At 46.6% G+C, this 26,230-nt stretch overlaps 1 protein-coding gene across 2 annotated transcripts in view; it reads right to left on the bottom strand.

The window, feature by feature from the left end:
- Positions 1-26,230, bottom strand: part of WDR72 (WD repeat domain 72) — a 565,895-nt gene that overhangs the window by 147,173 nt on the left and 392,492 nt on the right. For both annotated transcript variants that reach the window (XM_069765969.1, XM_069765968.1), the window contains one exon: positions 18,063-18,145. In XM_069765969.1, coding sequence (XP_069622070.1) covers positions 18,063-18,145 — 83 coding nt within the window. The remainder of the gene's footprint in view (positions 1-18,062; positions 18,146-26,230) is intronic.

The raw sequence follows: 26,230 nt of genomic DNA, 5'->3' as shown, positions 1-26,230 counted from the left end.
GCACCTCGTTCCAGGATCACAAGACAGCAGGAAAGAAGAACAGGACGCTTTGTTGGCATACAGAGACTGTGCTACACTTTCCTTCAGGACCAGTACAGAAACTTTGCGCGCCACCTATGGCGCCATTGTGGGATTTTCTGCACATTAAACATGCGATTATGCCGCAGCGTAGATGCCAAGGCTTCCACCTGCGCTGCAGAAGGATTTTTTTTATAAACTATGTTCATATATTCATTCTGCAAACAAGGGGAATGTCACTGCGGGATTAGTGACCTGTCTGCAGTCTGCATTATGAATACCTAATCAGAGCACCACATGAAGACCCCACACAGGCCGCCCCAGAACACGAGCATATCTAATAATAAAGCTTAAACAACAACCACAAGATGGATTTCATCAACCAAGGTATCATTGTATTCAGTATAACAATGTCAATCTGACACTGTCTGTAGGTTACTGTGCACAATCCTGCTGACAGGTTCCCATTATTGAATCAAGTGCCTCTGACTCCACCATGTCCTTTAATCAATTCTGGCTTGAACAAGGTTTAAGGGCTGGCGGAACGCACAGAGTAAATAGAGAGATGTTATTTTGTGCGTTCGCAGCCCGGGGTCCACCGTGCAGGAGAGAACCTGCTGCTGATGGCAAATGGCGGCCCTATATGGCAGTAGAAGCGAACTCTGTTACTTCACAGGGTCGCCTAAAGAAAGCCCTGTGTCCTGTTAACCTCACAGGAGTACAGAGCGACTGCCAAGCAGATAGCAGTTGGTGGTTATGCAAACATACAATCTCCTCACCGGAGGAGCCGGTATTCTAGGGGCTTATTTCAGCTGGGGCCCTGAATCCATACACGCAATCTCCTCACAGGAGGTGCCGGTATTCTAGGGGCTTATATCAGCCGGGTCCCTGAACATATACACACGTAACCACACTGGCGCAAATCACATAACTTAGATTTGATACTAGCGCATGGCCGTGCGGCCATTCAAACCTTTTATTGCTGCAGCAAGTACAGGACCTTCCAAGAAGGACCAATGAGAGGCTGCCACAAAGTTTGAGGAACTTCAGGACCTTCCTGGAGAACCAATGGGTCTTGCTGCAGTATCTAAGCATGTGACCCTCGATCTCCAATGAGAGATCTTACCCTGGGCATGCTCAGAAGGAAAAAAGCAGGACATTGTCCTAAAAGCGTCTGCTTGCCGCTGCCCAGCACTGGCTTCAATGGCAGAAGCAGGAAAAGCAGCAGTAACCTTTTGCACAGAGTCAGACTGAGCGAGACGCTGGGATCGACGTCTCCGCTGAGCAGGCTCCACTGTGGCAGAAGAATGGGAGACCGCAGCGGAGATGGCCCGAGATTCCACCTGTGCAGAGGTGGGAACTGGACCCCTAACATTACCCCCCCTCCTAGGGCCCCCCTCCTTGGACCTCGCTACGCTCGAAGGCAGCAATGAGCTGCGGAGCCCGAATGTGCTCAGCAGGCTCCCAGGACCTGTCCACAGGACCATAACCCTACCAGTCCACCAAATAAAATTTTTTGCCACGTACCACCTTGCACCCCAAAATAGCGTTCACCTCGTAATCGTCCGTAGACGAACCCGATGTCCCAGCAGATGACTCAGAAAACCGGGATACGATACGATACGATACACTTTATTGATCCCGTGGGAAATTATGGTATCACAGCAGCACAACTTACATAAAAAATATCATAAAATGAATTACTTAATTGACATGACAGTTTGTTGACAGAAGAACATTATACATTAGAATAGGACATACACAGCGGGTGAACTGGAAAGTAGAAGAAATAAAGTAGACAATCACCTTTATGATTTAACCCTAATGTTATTGTTGTACATCCCCATAGCAATTGTCACAAATGATTTCCTAAATTTTTCCTTCTTACACCTCAGAAGTATTAGCCGGTTACTGAAGGTGCTCTTCTGTCTCATGAATAGCTCATATAGTGGATGTGCATTATTGTTCATAATTGCCATACACTTTCTCAGAGTTCTTCTCTCCACTACCTCCTCAAGAGAGTCCAGATTGCAGCCGACAGCAGAGCTTGCCTTTTTGATAAGCTTATTCAGCTTATTAGCATCAGAGGCCCACACACTATTACCCCAGCATATGATTGCAAAAAAGATGGCACTTGCCACCACAGACTGGTAGAACATTTCTAACATTTTGCTGCACACATTAAAAGACCTCAGTTTCCTTAGGAAATATAATTTGCTCATCTCCGTCTTGTAGACAGTCTCTGAATGGGATCTCCAGTCCAGTTTGCTATCCAAATGGACCCCCAAATATTTGTAACTCTCCACCTGCTCTACCTCCTGACCAGCAATAGTGATCGGTAAGCATTCCAACTTAATCCTGCTATAGTTGGCCACCAACTCCTTGGTTTTCTTAACATTTAGTTGTAGATACAGTAGTTACCATTGCACGAATCCACGAAATTCGACATCACCCTTCTAAATTCCTCACCCTCCCGATCTCCCCTAATACAACCCACAACAACGGAGTCATCCGAAAATTTTTGAAGGTGACAAAGGGACATGTATATGGGTTTCAAGAGGGACACATGAAAGGTGTCGGTGATACCTAGGCGTGGCAGAAGGGCTAAACGGTAGACCACAGGGTTAAACTGTTTGAGGACCTTGAAAGGACCCAAGTAGTGAGGTGCAAACTTAGTGGACTCAACTCGCAGCCTGATGTTACGTGCAGAGAGCCACACCAAGTCGCCAGGAGCAAAGGTCAGAGCGGGGCACCGATGTGCATCAGCGGAGGACCTCATTCTCTCCTTGGAGGCCTGAATGGCATCCTGAGTGCGGTTCCAAATATCCTGTGCCTCCACCGCCCAGTCTGCCACCCTGGAGTTGGTGGAACACACGGGCATAGGCACAGGTACCCGAGGATGCTGACCATAGTTAAGGAGGAATGGGGTTTGTCCAGTGGAGTCGGCTACGGCATTGTTCAGCGCAAACTCCACCCACGATAGCAAGGATGCCCAGTCATCCTGCCTGGCTGAGACAAAATGTCGCAGATATGTGACCATGGTCTGGTTGGCCCTCTCTACCAACCCATTCGTCTAGAGATGATATGCAGAAGAGAGATTTAACTCAATGCTGAGAAGACGACAAAGCTCTCTCCAGAAACGAGATGCAAACTGAGACCCCGGTCACTGACAATTTTGTCCGGCATACCGTGTAGGTGGAAGATGTGTTTTATGAACAACGCTGCCAAGGCCCGTGCAGAAGGTAGCCGTGAAAGAGGCACCAAATGCACCATTTTAGAAAAAAGATCGGTGATAACCCAAATGATGGTACAGCCATGAGACTTGGGCAAACCCACCACAAAGTCCATCCTGACCATCTCCCAGGGCCTGTCTGCCACTGGCAAGGGATAGAGTAACCCAGCTGGCCGTTGTCAAGGAGACTTATTTTTGGCGCAGGAGACACACACCCAAATATAATCTCTGACATCACGGACCACATGTGGCCACCAGTACGTCCTCGCCAGCAGCTCAGATGTCCTCATTGTCCCAAAGTGTCCACTCACCCTGGATGAATGAGCCCAAAAGAGAACCTCCAGTTGCAAATTAATGGGTACAAAAGTCTTAGGCCGCCGTCACACATGCGAGTTTTACGGACGTAAGAGCGCAGAATCTACGTCCGTAAAACTCGCAAAAAATACGGCACAATTATTCTCTATGCCCCTGCTCCTATTTGCCGTATTTTACTGATCAGTATTATACGGCTTTCTATGGCCGTACAAAATCGCAGCATGCTGCGTTTGTCACCGTACTGCGCAAGAAATACGCCAATGAAAGTCTATGGAAGCGTGAAAAATACGGATTACACACGGACAAGCAGTGTGACTTGCGAGAAATACGCAGCGCTGTTAGAGAGAAAAGCCGGCAATTCAGTGCGGTGTACAGTAAAATCACACTGACAGCTTACAGTCCAATAGGTAGAATAAATGTGTACACATAGAATAGGTATATATATATATATATTTCAGTGAGACACATATATGTATATATATTAATATTTATTCCAGCGCTATACAGCTTGAAAGCCGGTAATTCAATTACCGGCTTTTTCTTTCTCCTTCCTAAAACCCGACATGATTTGAGACATGGTTTACATACAGTAAACCATGTCTTCTCTCCATTTTTTTTGCAGATTCCACACTACTAATGTCAGTAGTGTGTATCTGCAAAATTTGGCCGTTCTAGCTCTTAAAATAAAGGGTTAAATGGCGGAAAAAATTGGCGTGGGCTCCCGCGCAATTTTCTCCGCCAGAGTAGTAAAGCCAGTGACTGAGGGCAGATATTAATAGCCTGGAGAGGATCCACGGTTATTGGCCCCCCCCTGGCTAAAAATATCTGCCCCCAGCCACCCCAGAAAAGGCACATCTGGAAGATGCGCCTATTCTGGCACTTGGCCACTCTCTTCCCATTCCCGTGTAGCGGTGGGATATGGGGTAATGAAGGGTTAATGCCACCTTGCTATTGTAAGGTGACATTAAGCCTAATTAATAATGGAGAGGCGTCAATTATGACACCTATCCATTATTAATCCAATTGTAGTAAAGGGTTAAATAAAACACAAACACATTATTTAAAATTATTTTAATGAAATAAAAACAATGGTTGTTGCAGTATTTTATTCAACGCCCAATCCAGTCACTGAAGACCCTCGTTCTGTGAAAGAAATAACATAATAAACCAACAATATACTTACCCTCCGCAGATCTGTAACGTCCAACGATGTAAATCCTTCTGAAGGGGTTAAAACATTTTGCAGCAAGGAGCTTTGCTAATGCAATGCTACTCCTCGCTGCAAAACCCCGGGGAATGAGTCTAAATATAGATCAATGATCTATATTTAGCTTCATTTGCGGTGAGGCGCCCTCTGCTGGCTGTTCATAGATCATGAGAAATTACCTAGAAAGCTCCCAGGCTTTCTAGGAAAGTTCCCACGATCTATGAACAGCCAGCAGAGGGCGCCTCACCGCAAATGAAGCTAAATATAGATCATTGATCTATTTTTAGCCTCATTCCCTGGGGTTTTGCAGCGAGGAGCAGCCTGCATTAGCAAAACTCCTTGCTGCAAAATGTTTTAACCCCTTCAGAAGGATTTACATCGTTGGACGTTACAGATCTGCGGAGGGTAAGTATATTGTTGGTTTATTATGTTTTTTTACTCACAGAACGAGGGTCTTCAGTGACTGGATTGGGCGTTGAATAAAATACTGCAACAACCATTGTTTTTATTTCATTAAAATAATTTTAAATAATGTGTTTGTGTTTTATTTAACCCTTCACTACAATTGGATTAATAATGGATAGGTGTCATAATTGACGCCTCTCCATTATTAATTAGGCTTAATGTCACCTTACAATAGCAAGGTGGCATTAACCCTTCATTACCCCATATCCCACCGCTACACGGGAATGGGAAGAGAGTGGCCAAGTGCCAGAATAGGCGCATCTTCCAGATGTGCCTTTTCTGGGGTGGCTGGGGGCAGATATTTTTAGCCAGGGGGGGGCCAATAACCATGGACCCTCTCCAGGCTATTAATATCTGCCCTCAGTCACTGGCTTTACTACTCTGGCGGAGAAAATTGCGCGGGAGCCCACGCCAATTTTTTCCGCCATTTAACCCTTTATTTTAAGAGCTAGAACGGCCAAATTTTGCAGATACACACTACTGACATTAGTAGTGTGGAATCTACAAAAAAAATGGAGAGAAGACATGGTTTACTGTATGTAAACCATGTCTCAAATCATGTCGGGTTTTAGGAAGGAGAAAGAAAAAGCCGGTAATTGAATTACCGGCTTTCAAGCTGTATAGCGCTGGAAAAATAGTAATATATATACATATATGTGTCTCACTGACATATATATATATATATATATATATATATATACCTATTCTATGTGTACACATTTATTCTACCTATTGGACTGTAAGCTGTCAGTGTGATTTTACTGTACACCGCACTGAATTACCGGCTTTTCTCTCTAATATATGTGTCTACTGACATATATATATATATATATATATATATATATATATATAGACAGTATATATATATTTTCTTTTCTTTTTGGGACACATGGATCACTTCTATAGCGGTATGTTGGTTTTGCTAGCCTGCGAGAAAACCACGCAGTACGGATGCCATACGGATTACATACGGAGGATGCCATGCGCAAAAAACGCTGACACACCCTGCCTACGGAGGAGCTACGGACCACTTTTTTCGGGACTTTTCAGCGTATTACGGCCGTAATATACGGACCGTATTGTTTTACGCTGTGTGTGACGCCGGCCTTACCCAGATGCACAGACTCTAGCGAAACCGGAGCTACAGTTCTCAGGCTCTCAGAAGGGACAATAAGCCAAGGCTCCCCTTCCTCCTCCTCCGATGACACAACAGAGCGAGAGAGGGCATCAGCACGAATGTTCTTCTCCCCAGCGAGATAATGGAGGGTGAAGTGGAACCGGGAGAAGAACAAGGACCATCTGGCCTGACGAGAATTTAGCCGCTGGGCTGTTTGCAAGTATACCAAATTTTTGTGGTCCATGAAGACTTGAAAGGGAAAGCGAGCCCCCTCCAAAAGATGTCCCCACTCCGAGAAAGCCAACTTCATTGCTAGCAACTCCCTGTCCCAGATGGAATAATTCCTCTCCGCTAGTGTGAAGGTCTTGGAGAAGAAGAAGCAAGGATGCTTCTGACCTTGAGCATCCTTTTGGAAGAGGACTGCTCCTGCACCAACGGATGAGGCATCCACCTCCATTATAAACGGCTTATCAACATCAGGACGATGTAGGATGGGAGCTCTAGCAATATGAGACTTAATAGAAGAGAAGGCCCTGGAGACCTCTTCAGATCACAATTTGGGATTTGCTCCCTTCTTGGTGAGGGCTACCAAGGGAGCTACCAAAGTTGAGAAGTGGGGAATGAACTGGCGATAGTAATTAATGAACCCCATAAAGCGCTGCACCGCTTTAAGAGAATGGGGTTCTTGCCAGTCCATCACAGCCTGTAGTTTGGCAGGATCCATAGCCAATCCCTGGATGGAGATGATATAGCCCAGGAAAGGTGAAGACTCCTGCTCAAACGTACACTTCCCCAACTTTGCATAGAGGGAATTTGCCTGTAACAGGTCGAAGACTCTGCCAACATCTCTCCGGTGGGAGTCAATATCTGGAGAGAAGATGAGAATATCATCCAGATAGACTATGACCGAGGTGGAGAGCATAACTCGGAGGATGTCGTTGACAAAGTCTTGGAAAATGGCTGGGGCATTACAGAGCCCGAAGGGCATCACAAGATACTCATAGTGCCCATCCCTGGTATTAAATGCCATCTTCCATTCGTCCCCCTCACAGATGCGAATCAGGTTATAAGCACTTCGCAGATCTAATTTGGTAAATACCCTTGCTCCCCGTAGCCTATCAAAGAGCTCAGAAATCAGGGGCAGCGGGTACTTATTCTTAACGGTGATGGTGTTAAGACCCCTCTAATCTATGCAAGGATGTGTTAGGACTGGCGGAACGCACCAAGAAAGATGTAATAGATGCGTTCGCAGTCCGGGGTCCACCGTGCAGGTAAAAACCTGCTGCTAGTAAATGGCAGCGTAATATGGCGGTGGAAGCGAACCCGGTAAAACCACAGGTCCGCAATACCGCATTAAAGAGTGCAAGCAAGGAGTCAGCTAACACAACCCCAAGACACAGGATTGAAGTCCGACGTCTTTGCTGAGCAGACTCCACTGCGGCTGGACAAGAATGGGAGACCGCAGCTGAGGTGGCTCGAGATTCCCCCTGTGCAGAAGCGGGAACTCGACCCCTAACATTACCCCCCCTCCTAGGGCCTCCCCCTCCTTGGGCCTCGCTACGTTCGAAGGCAGCAATGAGCTGCGGAGCCTGAATGTGCTCAGCAGGCTCCCAGGATCCATCCTCAGGACCGTAACCCCTCCAATCCACCAAATAAAATTTTTTGCCACGAACCACCTTGTACCCCAAGATAGCGTTCACCTCGTAATCGTCCGTAGACGAACCCGACGTCCCAGTAGATGATTCAGAAAACCGGGACATGTAGACGGGCTTAAGGAGGGACACGTGAAAGGTGTCGGTGATACCTAGGCGTGGAGGAAGGGCCAGACGGTAAACCACAGGATTAACCTGTTCGAGGACCTTAAAAGGACCTAAGTAGCGAGGTGCAAACTTGGTAGACTCAACTCGCAGCCTGATGTTACGGGCGGAGAGCCACACTAAGTCGCCAGGAGCAAAGGTTGGAGCGGGGCGCCGATGTGCGTCGGCGGAGGACCTCATTCTCTCCTTGGAAGCCTGAATGGCATCCTGAGTGCGATCCCAAATGTCCCGTGCCTCCACAGCCCAGTCTGCCACCCTGGAATCGGCGGAAGACACGGGCATGGGCACAGGTACCCGCGGATGCTGACCATAGTTAAGGAGGAATGGAGTCTGTCCAGTGGAATCAGCGACGGCATTGTTAAGAGCAAACTCCGCCCACGGTAGCAAAGATGCCCAGTCATCCTGCTTAGCTGAAACAAAATGTCGCAGATATGTGACCAAGGTCTGGTTGGCTCTCTCTACCAACCCATTCGTCTCGGGATGATAAGCCGAAGAGAGATTCAACTCGATACTGAGAAGACGACAAAGCTCTCTCCAGAACCGAGACGCAAACTGAGGACCTCGGTCACTGACAATTTTGTCTGGCATACCGTGAAGACGAAAGATGTGTTTGACAAACAACGCTGCCAAGGCCCGTGCAGAAGGTAACTGGGGAAGCGGCACCAAATGCACCATTTTAGAAAAATGGTCGGTGATTACCCAAATAATGGTACAGCCACGAGACTTGGGCAGACCCACAACAAAATCCATCCCGACCATCTCCCAGGGCCTGTCTGCCACCGGCAGAGGGTATAACAAACCAGCTGGCCATTGTCGGTAAGACTTATTCTTCGCACAAGAGACACATGCCTGAACGTAGTCTCCGACATCACGAACCATATGTGGCCACCAGTACGTCCTCGCCAGTAGCTCAGATGTCCTTTTTGCCCCAAAGTGTCCACCCACTCTGGATGAATGAGCCCAAGCGAGAACCTCCGGACCCAAATTGATGGGAACAAAAGTCTTGCCCAGGGGCACAGACTCCAGCGAAACCGGAGCTACAGTTCTCAGACTCTCCGAAGGGACAATGAGCCGAGGCTCGTCCTCCTCCTCCTCAGCTGACACGAAGGAGCGAGAGAGAGCGTCAGCACGAATGTTCTTCTCCCCGGCGAGATAATGTAGGGTAAAGTGGAACCGGGAGAAAAACAAGGACCATCTGGCCTGACGAGAATTCAGCCGCTGGGCTGTTTGTAAATAGACCAAATTCTTGTGATCCGTGAAAACTTGGAATGGGAACCGAGCAACCTCCAAGAGATGTCTCCACTCCGAAAAGGCCAACTTCATTGCCAGCAACTCTCTATCCCCGATGGAGTAATTTCTCTCCGCTGGTGTGAAGGTCTTTGAGAAAAAGAAGCATGGGTGCTTCCGACCCTGAGCATCCTTTTGATAGAGGACTGCTCCAGCACCAACGGATGAGGCATCCACTTCCAAAAGGAATGGCTTACCCACATCGGGACGATGTAAGATAGGAGCACTGGCAAAATGGGACTTTATAGAAGAGAAGGCCTTGGAGACCCCTTCGGACCACGATTTGGGATTCGCTCCCTTCTTGGTGAGGGATAACAAGGGAGCTACCAAAGTTGAGAAGTGGGGAATGAACTGGCGATAGTAATTTATGAACCCCATAAAGCGCTGCACCGCTTTAAGAGAATGGGGTTCCTGCCAGTCCATCACTGCTTGTAGTTTGGCAGGATCCATAGCCAATCCCTGGGCCGAGATGATATAGCCCAGGAAAGGCAAGGACTCCTGTTCAAACACACACTTCTCCAACTTTGCATATAAGGAATTCGCCCGTAAGAGTTCGAAGACTCTGCCAACATCTCTCCGGTGGGAGTCAATATCTGGAGAGAAGATGAGAATATCATCCAGATAGACTACAACCGAGGTGGAAAGCATATCCCGGAAGATATCGTTGACAAAGTCCTAAAAAACGGCTGGGGCATTACAGAGCCCGAAGGGCATCACCAGGTACTCATAGTGCCCATCCCTGGTATTGAAAGCCGTTTTCCATTCGTCCCCCTCACGGATGCGAATTAAGTTGTAGGCTCCTCGCAGATCTAGTTTGGTGAATATCTTTGATCCCCTTAGCCTGTCAAAGAGCTCCGATATCAGGGGCAACGGGTACTTATTTTTAATGGTGATAGCATTGAGACCCCTGTAATCAATGCAAGGACGTAATTCCCCGTTCTTCTTCTGTACGAAGAAGAATCCCGCCCCTGCAGGAGACACTGACTTCCTAATGAATCCTCTTGCCAAATTCTCCTGGATGTATTGAGACATAGCCTCCGTCTCAGGGAGAGAGAGGGGATATACCCTTCCCCGAGTATACCCTTCCCCGAGGAGGTTCAGCTCCAGGCAAGAGGTCAATAGGACAGTCATAGGGGCGATGAGGCGGTAGAGTCTCTGCTGCCTTTTTAGGCTACGTTCACATTAGCGTTGCGCGCCGGTGCGTCGGCGACGCAACGGCGACGCAACGCGCGACGCACCAAAAACGCGCGCAAAAACGCTGCGTTTTGCGACGCGTGCGTCGTTTTTTGACGAAAATCGGACGCACGAAAAACGCACATGTCGAAAAACGCTAACAAAAAAACGCACGCGTCCCCTATGTTAAACATAGGGGCGCGTCGCCGCTGCGTCGCCGACGTAACAGCGACGCACATTAGCGTAACGCTAATGTGAACGTAGCCTTAGAGAATACATCTGCATAGCACCAATAGTACCTTGGAAGAGATGAAAGGTCTGCGGGTACCTCGGTAGTAGAGACCTGTACACACTCACTCACACACCTGCCCATACAAGACTTACTCCAACCCAATATTCTCCCAGAGGACCACTCAATATGTGGGGAGTGGTAACGGAGCCAGGGTATTCCCAATAAAATCTCATCCATTCCCTCGGGTAGGACTAGAAGGGAAATAATCTCCTGGTGGGAAGGGGACATGGACAACGAGAATGGAACAGTCTGGTGTGTGATTTGTTGTGGAAGTGTCGACCCATTCACAACTCTAACAGTTACAGGTTTGGCGAGCATAACAAGTGGTACAGCGTGGCGCAGAGCAAAAGCAGAGGACATGAAATTTCCCTCTGCTCCTGAATCCACACAAAGCTCGACTGGTAGAGTGGATGAGTCAAACAGGATTGTCCCTTTAAAGGACAGTTGGAGGAAAAAGCCGCTGTGTCTAGTGAACCTCCCCCTAAGGTTACTAGACGCGATCGTTTTCCCGACCGCCGTGGACATTTATTAGTGTAATGTCCTCGTTGGTGACAATTTTTACAAACCATGGGTACTCGAGCGGCCTGAGACTTCGGTCCCGCTCGAGAAACCTCCATGGGCTCATGGGAGTCGGACGCCAAAACGGAAGATTCAAGAGGTCTGGCGAAGGTGGGAGCCAGTTTAAACCTCTGCCTACACTGGGTCTGCTCTAACCTTCATTCGTGAAAACGGAGGTCGATGCGGGTAGATAGAGAAATAAGCTCCTCCAGTGTGGCGGGTATCTCCCTGGTGGCTAGGGCGTCCTTCACGTGGTCTGCCAGTCCCCTCCAGAACACCGGAATTAGAACTTTATCCGACCACTCTAACTCCGAGGCTAGAGTCCGGAACTGGATGGCAAACTGACTGACCACGGACGAACCCTGAGTGATTGTCAATAACTGGAGCGCGGTATCGTGTGTAATACGGGGTCCCAAAAAGACCTGCTTCAGAGCGTCCATAAAGAGCGGAGCACTCTGTACCACACGGTCATCACGCTCCCAAAGTGGCGTTGCCCACTCCAACGCCCTGCCTGACAAGAGAGATAAAATAAATCCCACTTTCGCCCGTTCCGTAGGGAAACGCGCCGCCAGGAGCTCAAGTTGTATGGAGCACTGGCTTACGAATCCGCGACATTGTTTACTGTCACCAGCAAACTTGTCAGGAAGCGGGAGACGGGATAAAGTCGGGGCAGAGGTGGCAGCGGACAAACTGGCTGCGGCTACACTTGCAGCCTGAACAGCGACAGCAGTGACATCCACAGCTGAGGTTGAACGCTCTAGAGCCGCCAACCTTCCCTCCAGCTGCTGGATGTACCGCTGTAAACGCTGATCGTCTGCCATTTACTAGCCAGACCCTGGCGCTAGTATTCTGTTAGGACTGGCAGAACGCACCAAGAAAGATGTAATAGATGCGTTCGCAGTCCGGGGTCCACCGTGCAGGTAAAAACCTGCTGCTAGTAAATGGCAGCGTAATATGGCGGTGGAAGCGAACCCGGTAAAACCACAGGTCCGCAATACCGCATTAAAGAGTGCAAGCAAGGAGTCAGCGAATACAACCCCAAGACACAGGATTGAAGTCCGATTAGACCACTTGCTGACACAACACCGCAACAGGGTGTGTTAGGCAACTCTTATAATTAGAGCACCGAAGTGCGAACTGTGCCGTGCTGGCAGGCACCACTAAGCACCCAGACGTGGGTCAGGAAGCGCACTACTGGCGCGTGGCGCCGCACTGGCGGTCACAGCAATAGACGCTGATACGTGTGTGACACGTTGAGTGATTAGTCGGGCGCTAGATAGCAGCCATACTCCATACGCGAACAGTCATACAATAGGGTAGGGGTATTTAATGAACGACTTGCACTCACAACAAACACACGTATTCAATTGTAAGACAATACTAGCGCATGGCCGTGCGGTCATGCGCAGTTTATATAGCAGCAGCACAGGAAGTGGCTACAGTACCTTTGCCCTTCCAAGACCTGCCAAAAGGACCAATGGAATGTGCTGCAGAGCCTGAGCACATGACCCTCGATCTCCAATGGGAGATCTTACCCTGGACATGCTCAGTACGTGCAGACAAGGACTTAGTCCCAGAGAAGTCCGCTCGCTGCTGACCAGCACTGACTTTAATGGCAGAGACTGGAGAAGCAGCAGTAACTCTCAGAACAGAGTGAGAATGAGCAAGACGCTGGGACCGACGTCTTTGCTGAGCAGACTCCACTGCGGCTGGACAAGAATGGGAGACCGCAGCGGAGGTGGCTCGAGATTCCCCCTGTGCAGAAGCGGGAACTCGACCCCTAACAGGATGTAATTCTCCATTCTTCTTCTGCACGAAGAAGAACCCCGCCCCTGCAGGTGACACTGACTTCCTAATGAGTCCTCTTGCCAAATTTTTCTGGATGTATTGGGACATAGCCTCTGTCTCCAGGAGAGAGAGGGGATAGACCCGTCCCCGAGGAGGTTCTGCTCCAGGCAAGAGATCAATAGGACACTCATAGGGACGGTGAGGCGGAAGGGTCTCTGCAGCCTTTTTGGAGAAGACGTCTGCATAGGACCAATAGCATTTGGGAAGGGAATAAAGATCTGCGGGTATCTCGGTGGCGGAAACCTGAACGCACTCTTTCACACATCTGCCCTTACATGATTCACTCCAACCCAGTATCCTCCCAGAGGTCCACTCAATATGTGGGGAGTGAAAATGGAGCCAGGGTATTCTCAGCAGAATCTCGTCCATTCCCTCGGGAAGGACAAGATGGGAAATAATCTCCTGGTGGGAAGGGGACATGAATAACGTGAAAGGGACAGTCTGGTGTGTGATTTGTGATGGAAGTGTCGACCCATTCACTACTCTAACAGTAACCGGTTTGGCGAGCATCACCAGAGGTATTGCATGGCACAGAGCAAAAGCAGAGGACATGAAATTCCCCTCTGCTCCAGAATCCACACAAAGCTCCACTCCAACGCCCTGCCCGACAAAAGGGATAAAATAAATCCCACTTTTGCCCGTTCCATAAGAAAACGTGCAGCCAGGAGCTCTACATGTATGGAGCACTGACTCACGAATCCCCGACATAGCTTACTGTTACCAGCAAACTTGTCTGGAAGCGGGAGACAGGATAAAGTCGGAGCAAGGGTGGCAGAGGACAAACTGGCAGCCTCTACACTTGCAGCCTGAACAGTGACTGCGGTAACATCCACAGCTGAGATTATGCGCTCAAGAGCCACCAACCTACCCACCAGCTGCTGGATGTACCGCTGTAAACGATGATTGTCCGCCATTTACTAGCCAGACCCTGGCGCTAGTATTCTGTTAGGGCTTGCGGAACGCACTGAGTAAATAGAGAGATGTTATTTGGTGTGTTCGCAGCCTGGGGTCCACCGTGCAGGAGAGAATCTGCTGCTGGCAAATGGTGGCCCTATATGACAGAAGAAGCGAACTCTGTTACTTCACAGAGTCGCCTAAAGAAAGCACTGTGTCCTGTTAATCTCACAGGACTACACAGCGACTGCCAAGCAGATAGCAGTTGGTGGTTACGCAAACATACAATCTCCTCACCGGACGAGTCGGTATTCTAGGGGCTTATTTCGGCCGGGTCCCTGAACACATACACACGTAACCACACTGGCGCAAAGCACATAACTTAGATTTGATACTTAGAAATAGTGAACACGGCACTCAGGGCTTCTTGGAGGTGCACAAGTTAGGTATCCAACCCGTCATATATCAGAAATAAATTACTTGGCACTCAGGAGATATTTGCAAGATGAAAGGTGAACAGTTCGTTTATTTAGTGCATCCAGTTCAAAAATTAAACGTTTTCGGTTTAATCACAAGACCTTCATCAGAAACAGTTTTTTTTTAGGTATTGTTGTGTGAAAGACTACGAATGTGGCGGTCTGAACGGATCCGGCCTGGTGCTCCGTGAGTTGTGAGCCTTGATCGCGAGATGCTATGGACTGTGCATGTGTATAGGAGAACTACTGGAAAAATTGTAAAGTGCCCGGGAAAGGTGAGCGCCTGAGAAAGCCTGGAGATATAGATGAGAAGCGCTGCTGCAGGGCGATATATTCGCAAGAGAGAAAGCGCTATAATCTCCAGGGAATGGCGCCTCGCTGCTCGTGTGCAGCAGCGCTTCTCATCCATATCTCCAGGCTTTCTCAGGCGCTCACTTTCCTGGGCATTGGCCGACACCTGTGTGGCTCCATACAGGTTATTTGTGGCTCCCAGGCATTCTCCTTGCACCTTAGTTCTATGACCCCACGTCTGGGGAGGTCATTTTGTACTCTGTATCCTTTGGGGCGGTCAGTCAGCATCCTTTTTTCCTGATAGTCCTTCAGCGGGACTTGATTCCTTCACTTTACAATTTTTCCAGCAGTTCTCCTATACACATGCACAGTCCATAGCATCTCGCGATCAAGACTCACGACTCACGGAGCACCAGGCCGGCTCCGTTCAGACCGCCACATTCATTGTCTTTCACACAACAATACCTAAAAAAAACTGTTTCTGATGAAGGTCTTGTGATTAGACCGAAAACGTTTAATTTTTTAACTGGATGCACTAAATAAACGAACTGTTCACCTTTCATCTTAGATTTGATACTAGCGCATGGCCGTGCAGCCATTCAAACCTTTTATAGCTGCAGCAAGTACAGGACCTTCCAAGAAGGACCAATGTGAGGCTGCCACAAAGCTTGAAGAACTTCAGGACGTTCCTGGAGAACCAATGGGTCTTGATGCAGTATTTAAGCATAGGACCCTCGATCTCCAATGGGAGATCTTACCCTTGGCATGCTCAGAAGGGAAAAAGCAGGACTTAGTTCCAAAAGCGTCTGCTCGCCGCTGCCCAGCACTGGCTTCAATGGCAGAAGCAGGAAAAGCAGCAGTAACCTTTTGCACAGAGTCAGACTGAGCGAGACGCTGGGACTGACGTCTCCGCTGAGCAGGCTCCACTGCGGCAGGAGAAGAATGGGAGACCGCAGCGGAGATGGCCCGAGATTCCCACTGTGCAGAGGCGGGAACTCGACCCTTAACACAAGGCCTGTGTTGATGAATCAGGGCACAGTGTTTAATAAATTTGCACCATCTTTAAAATATCTAAAATTCCACCAACTGTTTCTTGGCTTAGTTTGGTCAACTAAGTTGCAATGGGTATGGAAAGTATTGAGACCCCTTTACATGTTTTACTCTTTGTTTCATTGCAGCCATTTGGTAAATTCAAAAATGTTTTTTTCTCATTAATGTACACTCTGCACCTCACCTTGACTGAAAAAAAAACAAATGTATAAAGTTTTGCAAATTTATTAAAAAAGAAAAACTGAAATATCACATGGTCATAAGTATTTAGACCCTTTGCTCAGTATTGAGTAAAAGCACCCTTTGAGCTAGTACAGCCATGAGTCTTCTTGGGAATGATGCAACAAGTTTTTCACACCTGGATTTGGAGATCCTCTGCCATTCCTCCTTGCAGATCCTCTCCAGTTCCATCAGGTTGGATGTGAACGTTGGTGGACATCCATTTACAGGTCTCTCCAGAGATTCTCAATTGGGTTTAGGTCAGGGCTTTGGCTGGGCCAATCAAGAATGGTCACAGAATTGTTCTGAAGCCACTGCTTTGTTAGCTGTGTACTTGTCATGTTGGAAGGGGAACCTTCGGCCAAGTATGAGGTCCAGAGCACTCTGGAAGAGGTTTTCATTCAGGATAACCCTGCACTTGGCCGCATTCATGTTTACTTCAATAACAACAAGTCGTCCTGTTCCTGCAGCTGAAAAACACCCCCATAGCATGATGCTGCCACCACCTTGATTCACTGTTGGGATTGTATTGGTTAGGTGATGAGCAATGTCAGGTTTTCTCCACACATACCACTTAGAATTATCACAACAAAGGTCTGTCTTCATCTCATCAGACCAAAGAATCTTCTTTCTCATAGTCTGGGAAACCTTCATGTGTTTTTTAGCAAACTCTATGCCAGCTTTCATATGTCTTGCACTGAGGAGATTGTTCCATCGGGCTACTCTGCCATAAAGGCCCGACTGTTAAAAGGCTGCAGTGATAATTGACTTTGTGGAACTTTCTCCCATCTGCTTACTGCATCTCTGGAGTTCAGCCACAGTGATCTTGGGGTTCTTCTTTACCTCTCTCCCCAAGGCTCTTAGCCCACGATTGCTCAGTTTGGCTGGACGGCCAGGTCTAGGAAGACTTCTAGTGGTTCCAAATTTCTTCCATTTAAGGATCATGGAGGCCACTGTGCTCTTAGGAACCTTGAGTACTGCAGAAATTCTGTTTTAACCTTTGCCAGATTTGTGCCTTGCCACAATTCTGTCTCTTAGATCCTTGGCCAGTTCCTTTGACCTCATGATTCTCATTTGGTCTGACATGCACTCTGAGCTGTGAGGTCTTATATAGACAGGTGTGTGCCTTTCCAAATCAAATCCTATCAGTTTAATTAAACACAGATGGACTGCAAGGAAGGAGTAGAACCATCTCAAGGAGGATCACAAGGAAATGGACAGCATGTGTCTTAAATATGAGTGTTTGACCAAAGGGTCTGAATAGTTATGACCATGCAATATTTGAGTTTTTCTTTTTTTATTAATTTGCAAAAATGTCTACAATTCTGTTTTTTTAGTCAAGATGGGGTACAGAGTGTACATTAATGTGAAAAAATAAACTTTTTTTTGAATTTACCATATTGCTGTAATGAAATAAAGAGTGCAAAATTTAGAGTCCGATCACTTTTCCATACCCATTGTAACTAATTTTTTTTTTTTTGCAATTTTGGCTCATGTGATCACAATTTAGGTCAGGCATTACCCATTGTCAAGCATGTCAAAAATAAATGTGATGCAAAGACAATATAACAGACCCTATTGAATTTTAACTTAGATGTTTTGTCTGTGTATATGTGAGAATCTGTATTTTTGTAGGTAATATTTATGTGTCTATATACTGTGTGTGACTATGTTAGAAGGTAATCTTGAATTTGCAATCTTCAGCTGACAGGGGCCTCATTATATTTATTGCTTTTGGTCCCTGTTTTTATGAACCTGACAGAAACAATTACTGTACCTCTCTGTGCAATACAAGAGACTTACCTGTACTGATTGATCTTTCCAAGTAGAAACTATTTTCATTACGAAAACATTTTCTCGATCCGGAAAACTGGAAGCATTTTTATCTATATGAATGAACAAGTGAACATTATATAAATAATTATGGTCAGGAAAGTTAAATAAATCATATACCGTATATAATAGTATTATCATGTGTTACTAATTGTTTTTATAAACTCAACAGTGATAAAACAAATATCATTGATATTAGCTCTTGAAGAGAGCATGCTAACTACTAATCTGGTTAGTAGCTCTCCTACCTACCCTATACACAGCAATGCTTGGCTTGTCTGAGTTCTCCACCATTCTCCATGAAAGCGCCTCAGCCAGAAACATCCAGCAGTAGCTTATTTCCCTGCTAAGGAAAAGTATTGGCAACTGAAATTCCAAAAGCTGAATACTTCTCTTGCCAACATTTTCCAGGGAACACCTGGGACATCCCTATACTCATTAGATGTTGCTTAGCCCATCCTGCCAAAATCAGTGGATTTAGCCAATTTTTAACTAATGTGCATGTTGGCCTTTAATTTAATAGCAAATAGTGAAGGAACGATAAATATTTTGGGCCATTTAGTTTAACTGAAATATTGAAACCACCACCCATGTAATTAAATGTATATGATGATTGTTATAGGTCCAGCCTTTGACTGCAGACTTGTAGCTTCTCTATGTGACTGCAGACTCGTGAATACTCACATCTCGCTCACTGCATGCTGTGAGGATTCTCCACTGCCTGAGGTTATGTGGCAGCAAGTATATGATTTTCAAACTTCCTGCAACACTCCGACTAGATGTTACATAGTTACATAGTTATTAAGGTTGAAGGAAGACTATAAGTCCATATAGTTCAACCCATAGTCTAACCTAACATGCCCTAACATGTTGATTCAGAGGAAGGCAAAAAAAACCCGTGTGGCAAAGAGTAAGCTCCACATTGGGGAAAAAAATTCCTTCCCGACTCCACTTACGGCAATCAGACTAGTTCCCTGGATCAACGCCCTATTAAGGAATCTAGTGTATATACCCTGTAACATTATACTTTTCCAGAAATGTATCCAGTCCCCTCTTAAATTTAAGTAATGAATCACTCATTACAACATCATATGGCAGAGAGTTCCATAGTCTCACTGCTCTTACAGTAAAGAACCCGCGTCTGTTATTATGCTTAAACCTTTTTTCCTCCAAACGTAGAGGATGCCCCCTTGTCCCTATTTCAGGTCTATGATAAAAAGATCATCAGAAAGGTCTTTGTACTGTCCCCTCATATATTTATACATTAATATAAGATCACCCCTTAGTCTTTGTTTTTCCAAACTAAATAGCCCCAAGTGTAATAACCTATCTTGGTATTGCAGACCCCCCAGTCCTCTAATAACCTTGGTCGCTCTTCTCTGCACCTCGCTCAGTACATTTGCATTGAGGGAAGCCATGCACTTCTAGTCGGCACATGGCAACGTGTATGCAAATCCCCTACCTGTAGTCACGCACCTGCCACTCCTGGCACCAGTACAGGAGAATCCTCACAGTGCACAGAGCGTGTGATGTGAATAGTAGAATATGTAAAATAGATCAGCAGGAGATTAACCCCTTTAATCTTTGCAGAATTTCTACAACTTTATGAATCATTTCTAGAGTTTCCTCTAATCACTACATGAATGGCATACCTAGAATCAAAAATAAACTACTTAGGTTAATATAAGATAAAGATATCAAGGTAGAATAAATCCATTTTTTTTAAAAATACCACATGACAAACAAGATAAAAAACTTAAATATACAACAAGACAGGATTAAAAATGACAAAATGCATAAAAAGAGGAGGCGGAGAAACATCAGCAGCATGGAAAAGAGGATACAAAACCGGGTAAAAGATCAGTAACTATTGTAGCGTGGCTAAAGGTCATGTGATTAATGGACGGTATGTATCGCAGAGGTGGGTAGCCCTGTGATGGAAGCCTGGGTATGTTTTGCTCAAGCAGATTTACTGCTGAGGGATTTGTTTACATTGGGAAGGCTTCCAGGTGATTGGAGAGATGGGTGGGTTCAGTCACCTACAAACCCACCCTAAGAGGCGTGTTTGAATACCTAAGATGGTTTTGTGTTGAAGGACCTGTGGTGATGTCACACTCACCTGACTGGCCATGTGACAGGTATCTGGGTGTGGTTACACTTATGTAAAGAGGTGTGTGTAGCCCATGTAGAGAGTGTGTTTGGGAGTCTGCAAGAGTGGACAGACTTCCATGTGTCCTGGCTGGACACTGCAGAGTGACCTGTGTGTTGGACGGTTCCAAGTGGGGACAGACGTCCTGAACAGCACACAGAGACCATATTTAGGCTGGAGAGCCTACGTGCTGGACATAGCACAGCCTGTGTGCCTAGAGGTCTGAGAGAGAGCGGAGCTCTAATATTGACATTCATGATTCAACTGTCTGACGTAAGACTGTTTACCTGTTGTTCCTGTTGCTATGTGGTTTATGGAGCAATAAACCTGTGAACTTTTAATGAAACATGCCTCCAGAGTGTCATCCGCCGCACCTGAGCGAGTACAATCCCTACAATTGGTGTTTCAAATGCGGGCAGCGATCCAAGGAGCACATGTTGCAGCGCTGGCTGGTCTGAGCCAGAGGAGTGGACGGTCTTGACAACCGTGAGTAAATACTGATCGGGATCAGTGAGAACTGCTGTTTTGGGATACCTCTGAGGAGAAGAGGGATCTGGGAAACTGTGTAGCCGGCATCAACAGGTAACGGACAGGTGTCCGTGTGTACTGACTGGGGTCAGAGTGGAAGAAAACATAGACAGTGCGTCTGGGCATCTCTGAGGCGTGTCCAGAAACCCGTGAAGTTGCCAACGGGTGACGGTCTGAAAACCGTATATTGTACTGACCAGGGTCAGTGAAAAAACTGTTTTGGGCTATGTTAAAGCCGGGTGTGTAACAGACCGTAGTCTGTGTTAATCTGACCAGGGTCAGTGAGAGACTGTGTTTTTTTTTTCTATAAGCACATGTGCAAGTGCTTGCTGTGGACCGGCGAGTCCATGTATTTCTTTTTTTTTTTTCTTCTGTGATCGACTTGCTGTGGCTCGGCGGGGCCACGAAGACTAAAGGCATCTGGCGGTAACTCGGCGGGGTTACGAAGTTTTGCTGTGGATCGGCGGGTCAATGAAGTCCGCGGTGCAGAGCCTTGTGAAGTGCAGTTGCAGCAAAAGAAAAAAAAAAAGACATTGCTGGTTTAGAGTGTGCAGACTCTTAAAAACCCTGCTGTTTTGTTTGCATTTACTATGCACTTGTAGTGTTCCGGGTCACTATGACCTGGCTTATTAAACCTTGATTTTAGATACTCTAACTCCATTTTTTTTCATACTTTTTGCTTACTAGACTGTTTGTGAACATGTTTGGTAGTAAAAAAAAATAGAAAAATGAACTAGAAATCTTTTTTTTTTGTTTTTATTCTGAAAAAACAGATCCATCCAATGAGCAAAACGAAAATAGAAAACTACACATATTTTGTAAAAAAAAAAACAAAACAAAACAATCAAATCAAACATTTTGTGATAAAAAATTAAAGATAATAAACATTACAATGTGAATATATTTACATGATCATATAAATTTACGGATTCTTGCATGAAAAACAATACACATGATTTTTGCATAGAAATGTTTTACAGCCAGAACATGTTATACTCGTCTTGTTGTCACAAGTAGAAGGGCAATAGCTGCATCTTTTTCTTTTGATGCCGGAAGAGGCCATGGGGGTAGAAGCACACAGCTGCTCTCCAAAGAAACTGAAAGGTAACATGTCTGGGCTAGCGTATGTGTACTGATAAGAGCAGAGAAGATAAGAACCCTTCTGAAAACAAGCAGATAAGCCAGGAAGACAGACTTACTTAGCAAAAAAAATTATTTGCAAGACTTTACAGCTCAGCTTTACAAAAAAAAAAAAACGTCTTAGACAGCGCGTTCTGAGCAGTCCGTTCTGCGCATAATATACACGTGTAGTGCACACCTAGTGATCTCTCCGGATGCACTCTACATTTTATAATAGACTGCGCACCAAAAATAATCAATATAAAGCCATTTTTATGGTGCATACCCCTGGTAGAGCGCGTGTACGCCCCCATTGAAATAATTTAGGAAATAAATCAATTGATATACAATAGTAGATGCAATAAATAGACCCAACTGAGGTTATAACTCCTTTATTTCACTGAAAATATGGCCTCACAGCTGTAAAAAATGATGTCGGGTCACTATGACCCGAACACAACAAGTGTAACTTTTTGCGTGTAGCAAAAAGTAAACGAAAAAAAAAAAAATACTCATAGTTAGGTCCCCCCAAATGAGGAAAAGTCAAGGAGTCTCAAGTTTTAGAGACTTACCGAAAAAAATCTACAGGGCCGCAAAAAGTCTGTTCGGGTCACTATGACCCGAACAGAACAGCAGGGTTTTAAAGGGCCAGAGTCACATTGGTGTGCTGTGCAGACTGGGGCCTGAGAGTACTGTGGGAAGTCCACAGGGTGTACTCCAGAGTGGGGTGGTGTCCCTAAAAAGTGGGTAGAGTCCCAAAAACGGAGCGGTGCCCAAATAATTATGGTTGGCCAAAAAGGGGCTGCGTCTCAAAAGGGGGTGGAGTCCCTAAAAGGGGTGGTGGCCCTAAAGGAGAAAATGGTCCACAAGGGGGCGGTAACCCAAAAGGGGGTGGAGTCCAAAAAGGGGGCGGCGACCCAAATAGGGGTGGTGGCCCAAAAAGGGTGGTGGCGAATGCGCTGTTGAACTGTTGCCGGGTTCAGTGTAAGAACAGCGCATGTTCAGAATATTGTACTGACTTTTCGTCTGACAAGATGACACAGAGCTGTTCTGTAGAAGTCAATGGAGTGTGCGTGACTGGACTTCTGGACTCAGGGAGCCTGGTGACGCTGGTGAGTGCCACACTCCCTGTCTATCTGATTCCCGGAAGGAAGATGGAAGTTCACTGCATTCATGGGGTCGCTAGGGATTATCCGGTGTCCAGGGTAATCATTGAGACGCCCACGCTTATTGCCAGCCATGATGTACCTGTAGTCCGAGACTTGCCATTCCTGTTGTAATAGGCCAGGACTTTGAAAGGTTTTGGGACTTGTGGGAGGAAAGGGGAGTGTCTGGTTGCTCAAAAAGGATCCAGAATGACCATAAGGGAGCCCCACCACAACAGGCGGCTGTAGTGATTCCAAGTGGTGTGATGTGTGAAAAGGAGATAGCGACATCTAAGGTTAATAGTCCAGAGTTATGGGTGACCGGAAGAAAGTGTGGGTCTGACACCTGTTTAAGTGGGGACTTGCTGTTCCAGGATGACAGAGGGAGAGGGGGTGACTCCTATTCAGACTGTGATTCAAGCGAAAAGGGAAAGGAGTGCAGTAAGGAGGAGCCGAGTAAAAATCACAGATCTTCATCTCGTCGCGGGGACGCAAAAAGGTGGGACAAGTTACATCCTCTGAGAAGAAAGATGATGAGGAAGAGACAGGGTAAGGTGCAGATAACATTATTGTCCTTGATGAGGAGGTCACTTTATCTCTGACAAACCCTAGCACTGAGGTAGTTAGTGTCAAGCTGGGGTTAGAACAGATCTGTAGTAGACCCACGTCTGCAATGTCGGGAAAGACTGAACTGGCTCAGTATGATGAAGTACCTGATGCTGAAGAGATGGAGAATTCTGAAGTTACCAAGAGTCCAGAGGTACCTAAGAGTAAACAGACAGAGAGCCAAGGAGAGACCATAGAGGTGGATGCAAAAACAGGTGGAACTCTGAAGAGGCAGAGTGTGGGTGGACAAGAGCCCCCGTTTGAAAGTTTAATTAAAGAACTGGTGGTGCGACATGTGCTGGCCAAAAGAGAGCAGGACCATAACATAGAGCTGCTTAAATAAACTGTTGAACAAGAAAGGGTCCTGAGGCAAGCAATTGAGCACAAAGTGGGTGACCTAGAGAAGGAGGTCGTTGAACTCAGAGGTCACCTATCAGCGTGTCAGGCCATGAATAGGGCCATATTGAAAAATATGGATGTGCTCAGAATGGCTCAAGAAAAGCATCAGCAGGTGCTTCTCCAGAGAGAGGAGGAACGTCGCTGCCTGGCAGAGGAGTTGCCAATACCCATCTTGGCGAATGCTCAAGCGGAAAAAAGACTGAGGAAGAGTTCGTGCTAAAAGCGGAACAAAAGAGTCACCCGGTTGTGGCAGATGTCCGTGAAGATGAGACCCCGCTTTTCAAGAGCATAATAGAAGTACCCGAAGACATGCGAGAAGTGTGCGCCAGGTGTTGTGAATTCTGTGGCAAAGCTCCCTCCTGTGGTCACAAGTGGTACTTCGGCTGATTCTCTGTGAGCTTCTGTTGGGGGAGGGAAGTGGTACTGCGGCTTCTGAGTTTCCTCCCTCAGGTGATCTGGTGAGGTCGTTAGGTGCTTCTCTACTTAACTCCACCTAATGCTTTGATCCTGGCTCCCTGTCAATGTTCCAGTGTTGGACTTGCTTTTCCCTGGATCATTCCTGTGGCCAGCTGCTCTGCATAGCTAAGTTCTTCTTTGCTATTTGTTTGCTATTTTTTCTGTCCAGCTTGTCTATTTTGTTGCTGGAAGCTCTGGGACGCAAAGGGTGTACCTCCGTGCCGTTAGTTCGGTACGGAGGGTCTTTTTGCCCCCTTTGCGTGGTTTTCTTTAGGGTTTTGTGTAGACCGCAAAGTTACCTTTTCTATCCTCGATCTGTTAAGAAAGTCGGGCCTCACTTTGCTGAATCTATTTCATCTCTACGTTTGTCTTTTCATCTTAACTCACAGTCATTATATGTGGGGGGCTGCCTTTTCCTTTGGGGTATTTCTCTGAGGCAAGGTAGGCTTATTTTCTATCTTCAGGCTAGTTAGTTTCTCAAAACAAAAACCTATATAGAAAAGAATACCAGAAATCAAATTCTATCCGGTCAACGAATATATATATACCATAAATAGTTAGTTTCTCAGGCTGTGCCGAGTTGCATAGGCAGAGTTAGGCGCAATCCACGGCTGCCTCTAGTGTTGTTTGGAGAGGATTAGGGATTGCGGTCTGCAGAGTTCCCACGTCTCAGAGCTCGTTCTATGATTTTGGGTTATTGTCAGATCACTGTATGTGCTCTGACCGCTATGTCCATTGTAGTACTGAATTGCCTTTCATAACAGCCAGGAAGGGTGTGCATGAAGCATTTAGAAAGGCAGTAGAGGCTTGTAGTGTGCACTGGGCGCCTGAGACTCAGCAATTGGTCATACTGTCGACTAGGGAAGTCACAGTGAAGCGGGTGGCTGTCCTGAGGAATATGCACCTACACTGCCTCCGTACAAAGCAGAAGATCATTTTGAAGAATGATGAAGCCGTTCGACGTTTGGAGCGTGAAGGGAAAGCTCTTAGTCGGCTGGTCTTAGTGGAAGACACAGTCCAAGTACCTAAAGGTCTGGTGGCGAAAGTCATTGGGAAACTTGGAAGAGTGATGCATGAGATGGTGGATACATCCGGTCTTAAGAGACTGAGGATACCCGCTGATGAAGAGGTCCAGGTCATGGGTGAAGATGGGATGGTTCCGTTCCTGGTTGTCGGATCCAGATAGAGTCTTAGGAATATCCGCATGCTCCTGGAATATCGCATGGCATACCTAAGGGAGGTAGAGCAGCTGAGACTTGAGAGACTGCAAGTTAATAAACAGCTGCTAGAGAGGCAAAGAGGTGCTCTAAAGCCTGGAAGACCTCAAGCTGAAGTTAACAGAGGATATAGAGGTAAAGTGAAGAGCTGCTCTCCGAAGAAAGACAATAGGAGAGATCAAGAACCGAGAGAGAACCGAAGGTGGTCAGATGGAAGACTTAGAAGTAGTGACTCCTCAGTTAGTTCAGGGCTCAGTGACCTAAGCGGGAGATCCTATAGCAGACGAGATGACAAGGGGTCATCGTTGTCAAAGGATGTGATGGAAAGGGATGACGAATGCCGACGAAAGGGTTCAATAACAGGCCCTGACTTAGACAGACGGTTTGACTGTCAGGGACGACTGAGAGGAGTCTCTAGTCGGTTTAGGACAAGTGCCAAGCCCCACGGCTTTAGGCAGAGGGGGAGGTATGTAGCGTGGCTAAAGGTCATGTGATTAATGGATGGTATGTATCACAGAG

The sequence above is a fragment of the Ranitomeya imitator genome, chromosome 4, assembly GCF_032444005.1.
Source record: "Ranitomeya imitator isolate aRanImi1 chromosome 4, aRanImi1.pri, whole genome shotgun sequence".
NCBI classification, from domain to species: Eukaryota; Metazoa; Chordata; class Amphibia; order Anura; family Dendrobatidae; genus Ranitomeya; species Ranitomeya imitator.
The sequence above is the reverse complement of the archived record's forward strand: the minus strand, read 5'-3'. Positions and strand labels throughout refer to the sequence as shown.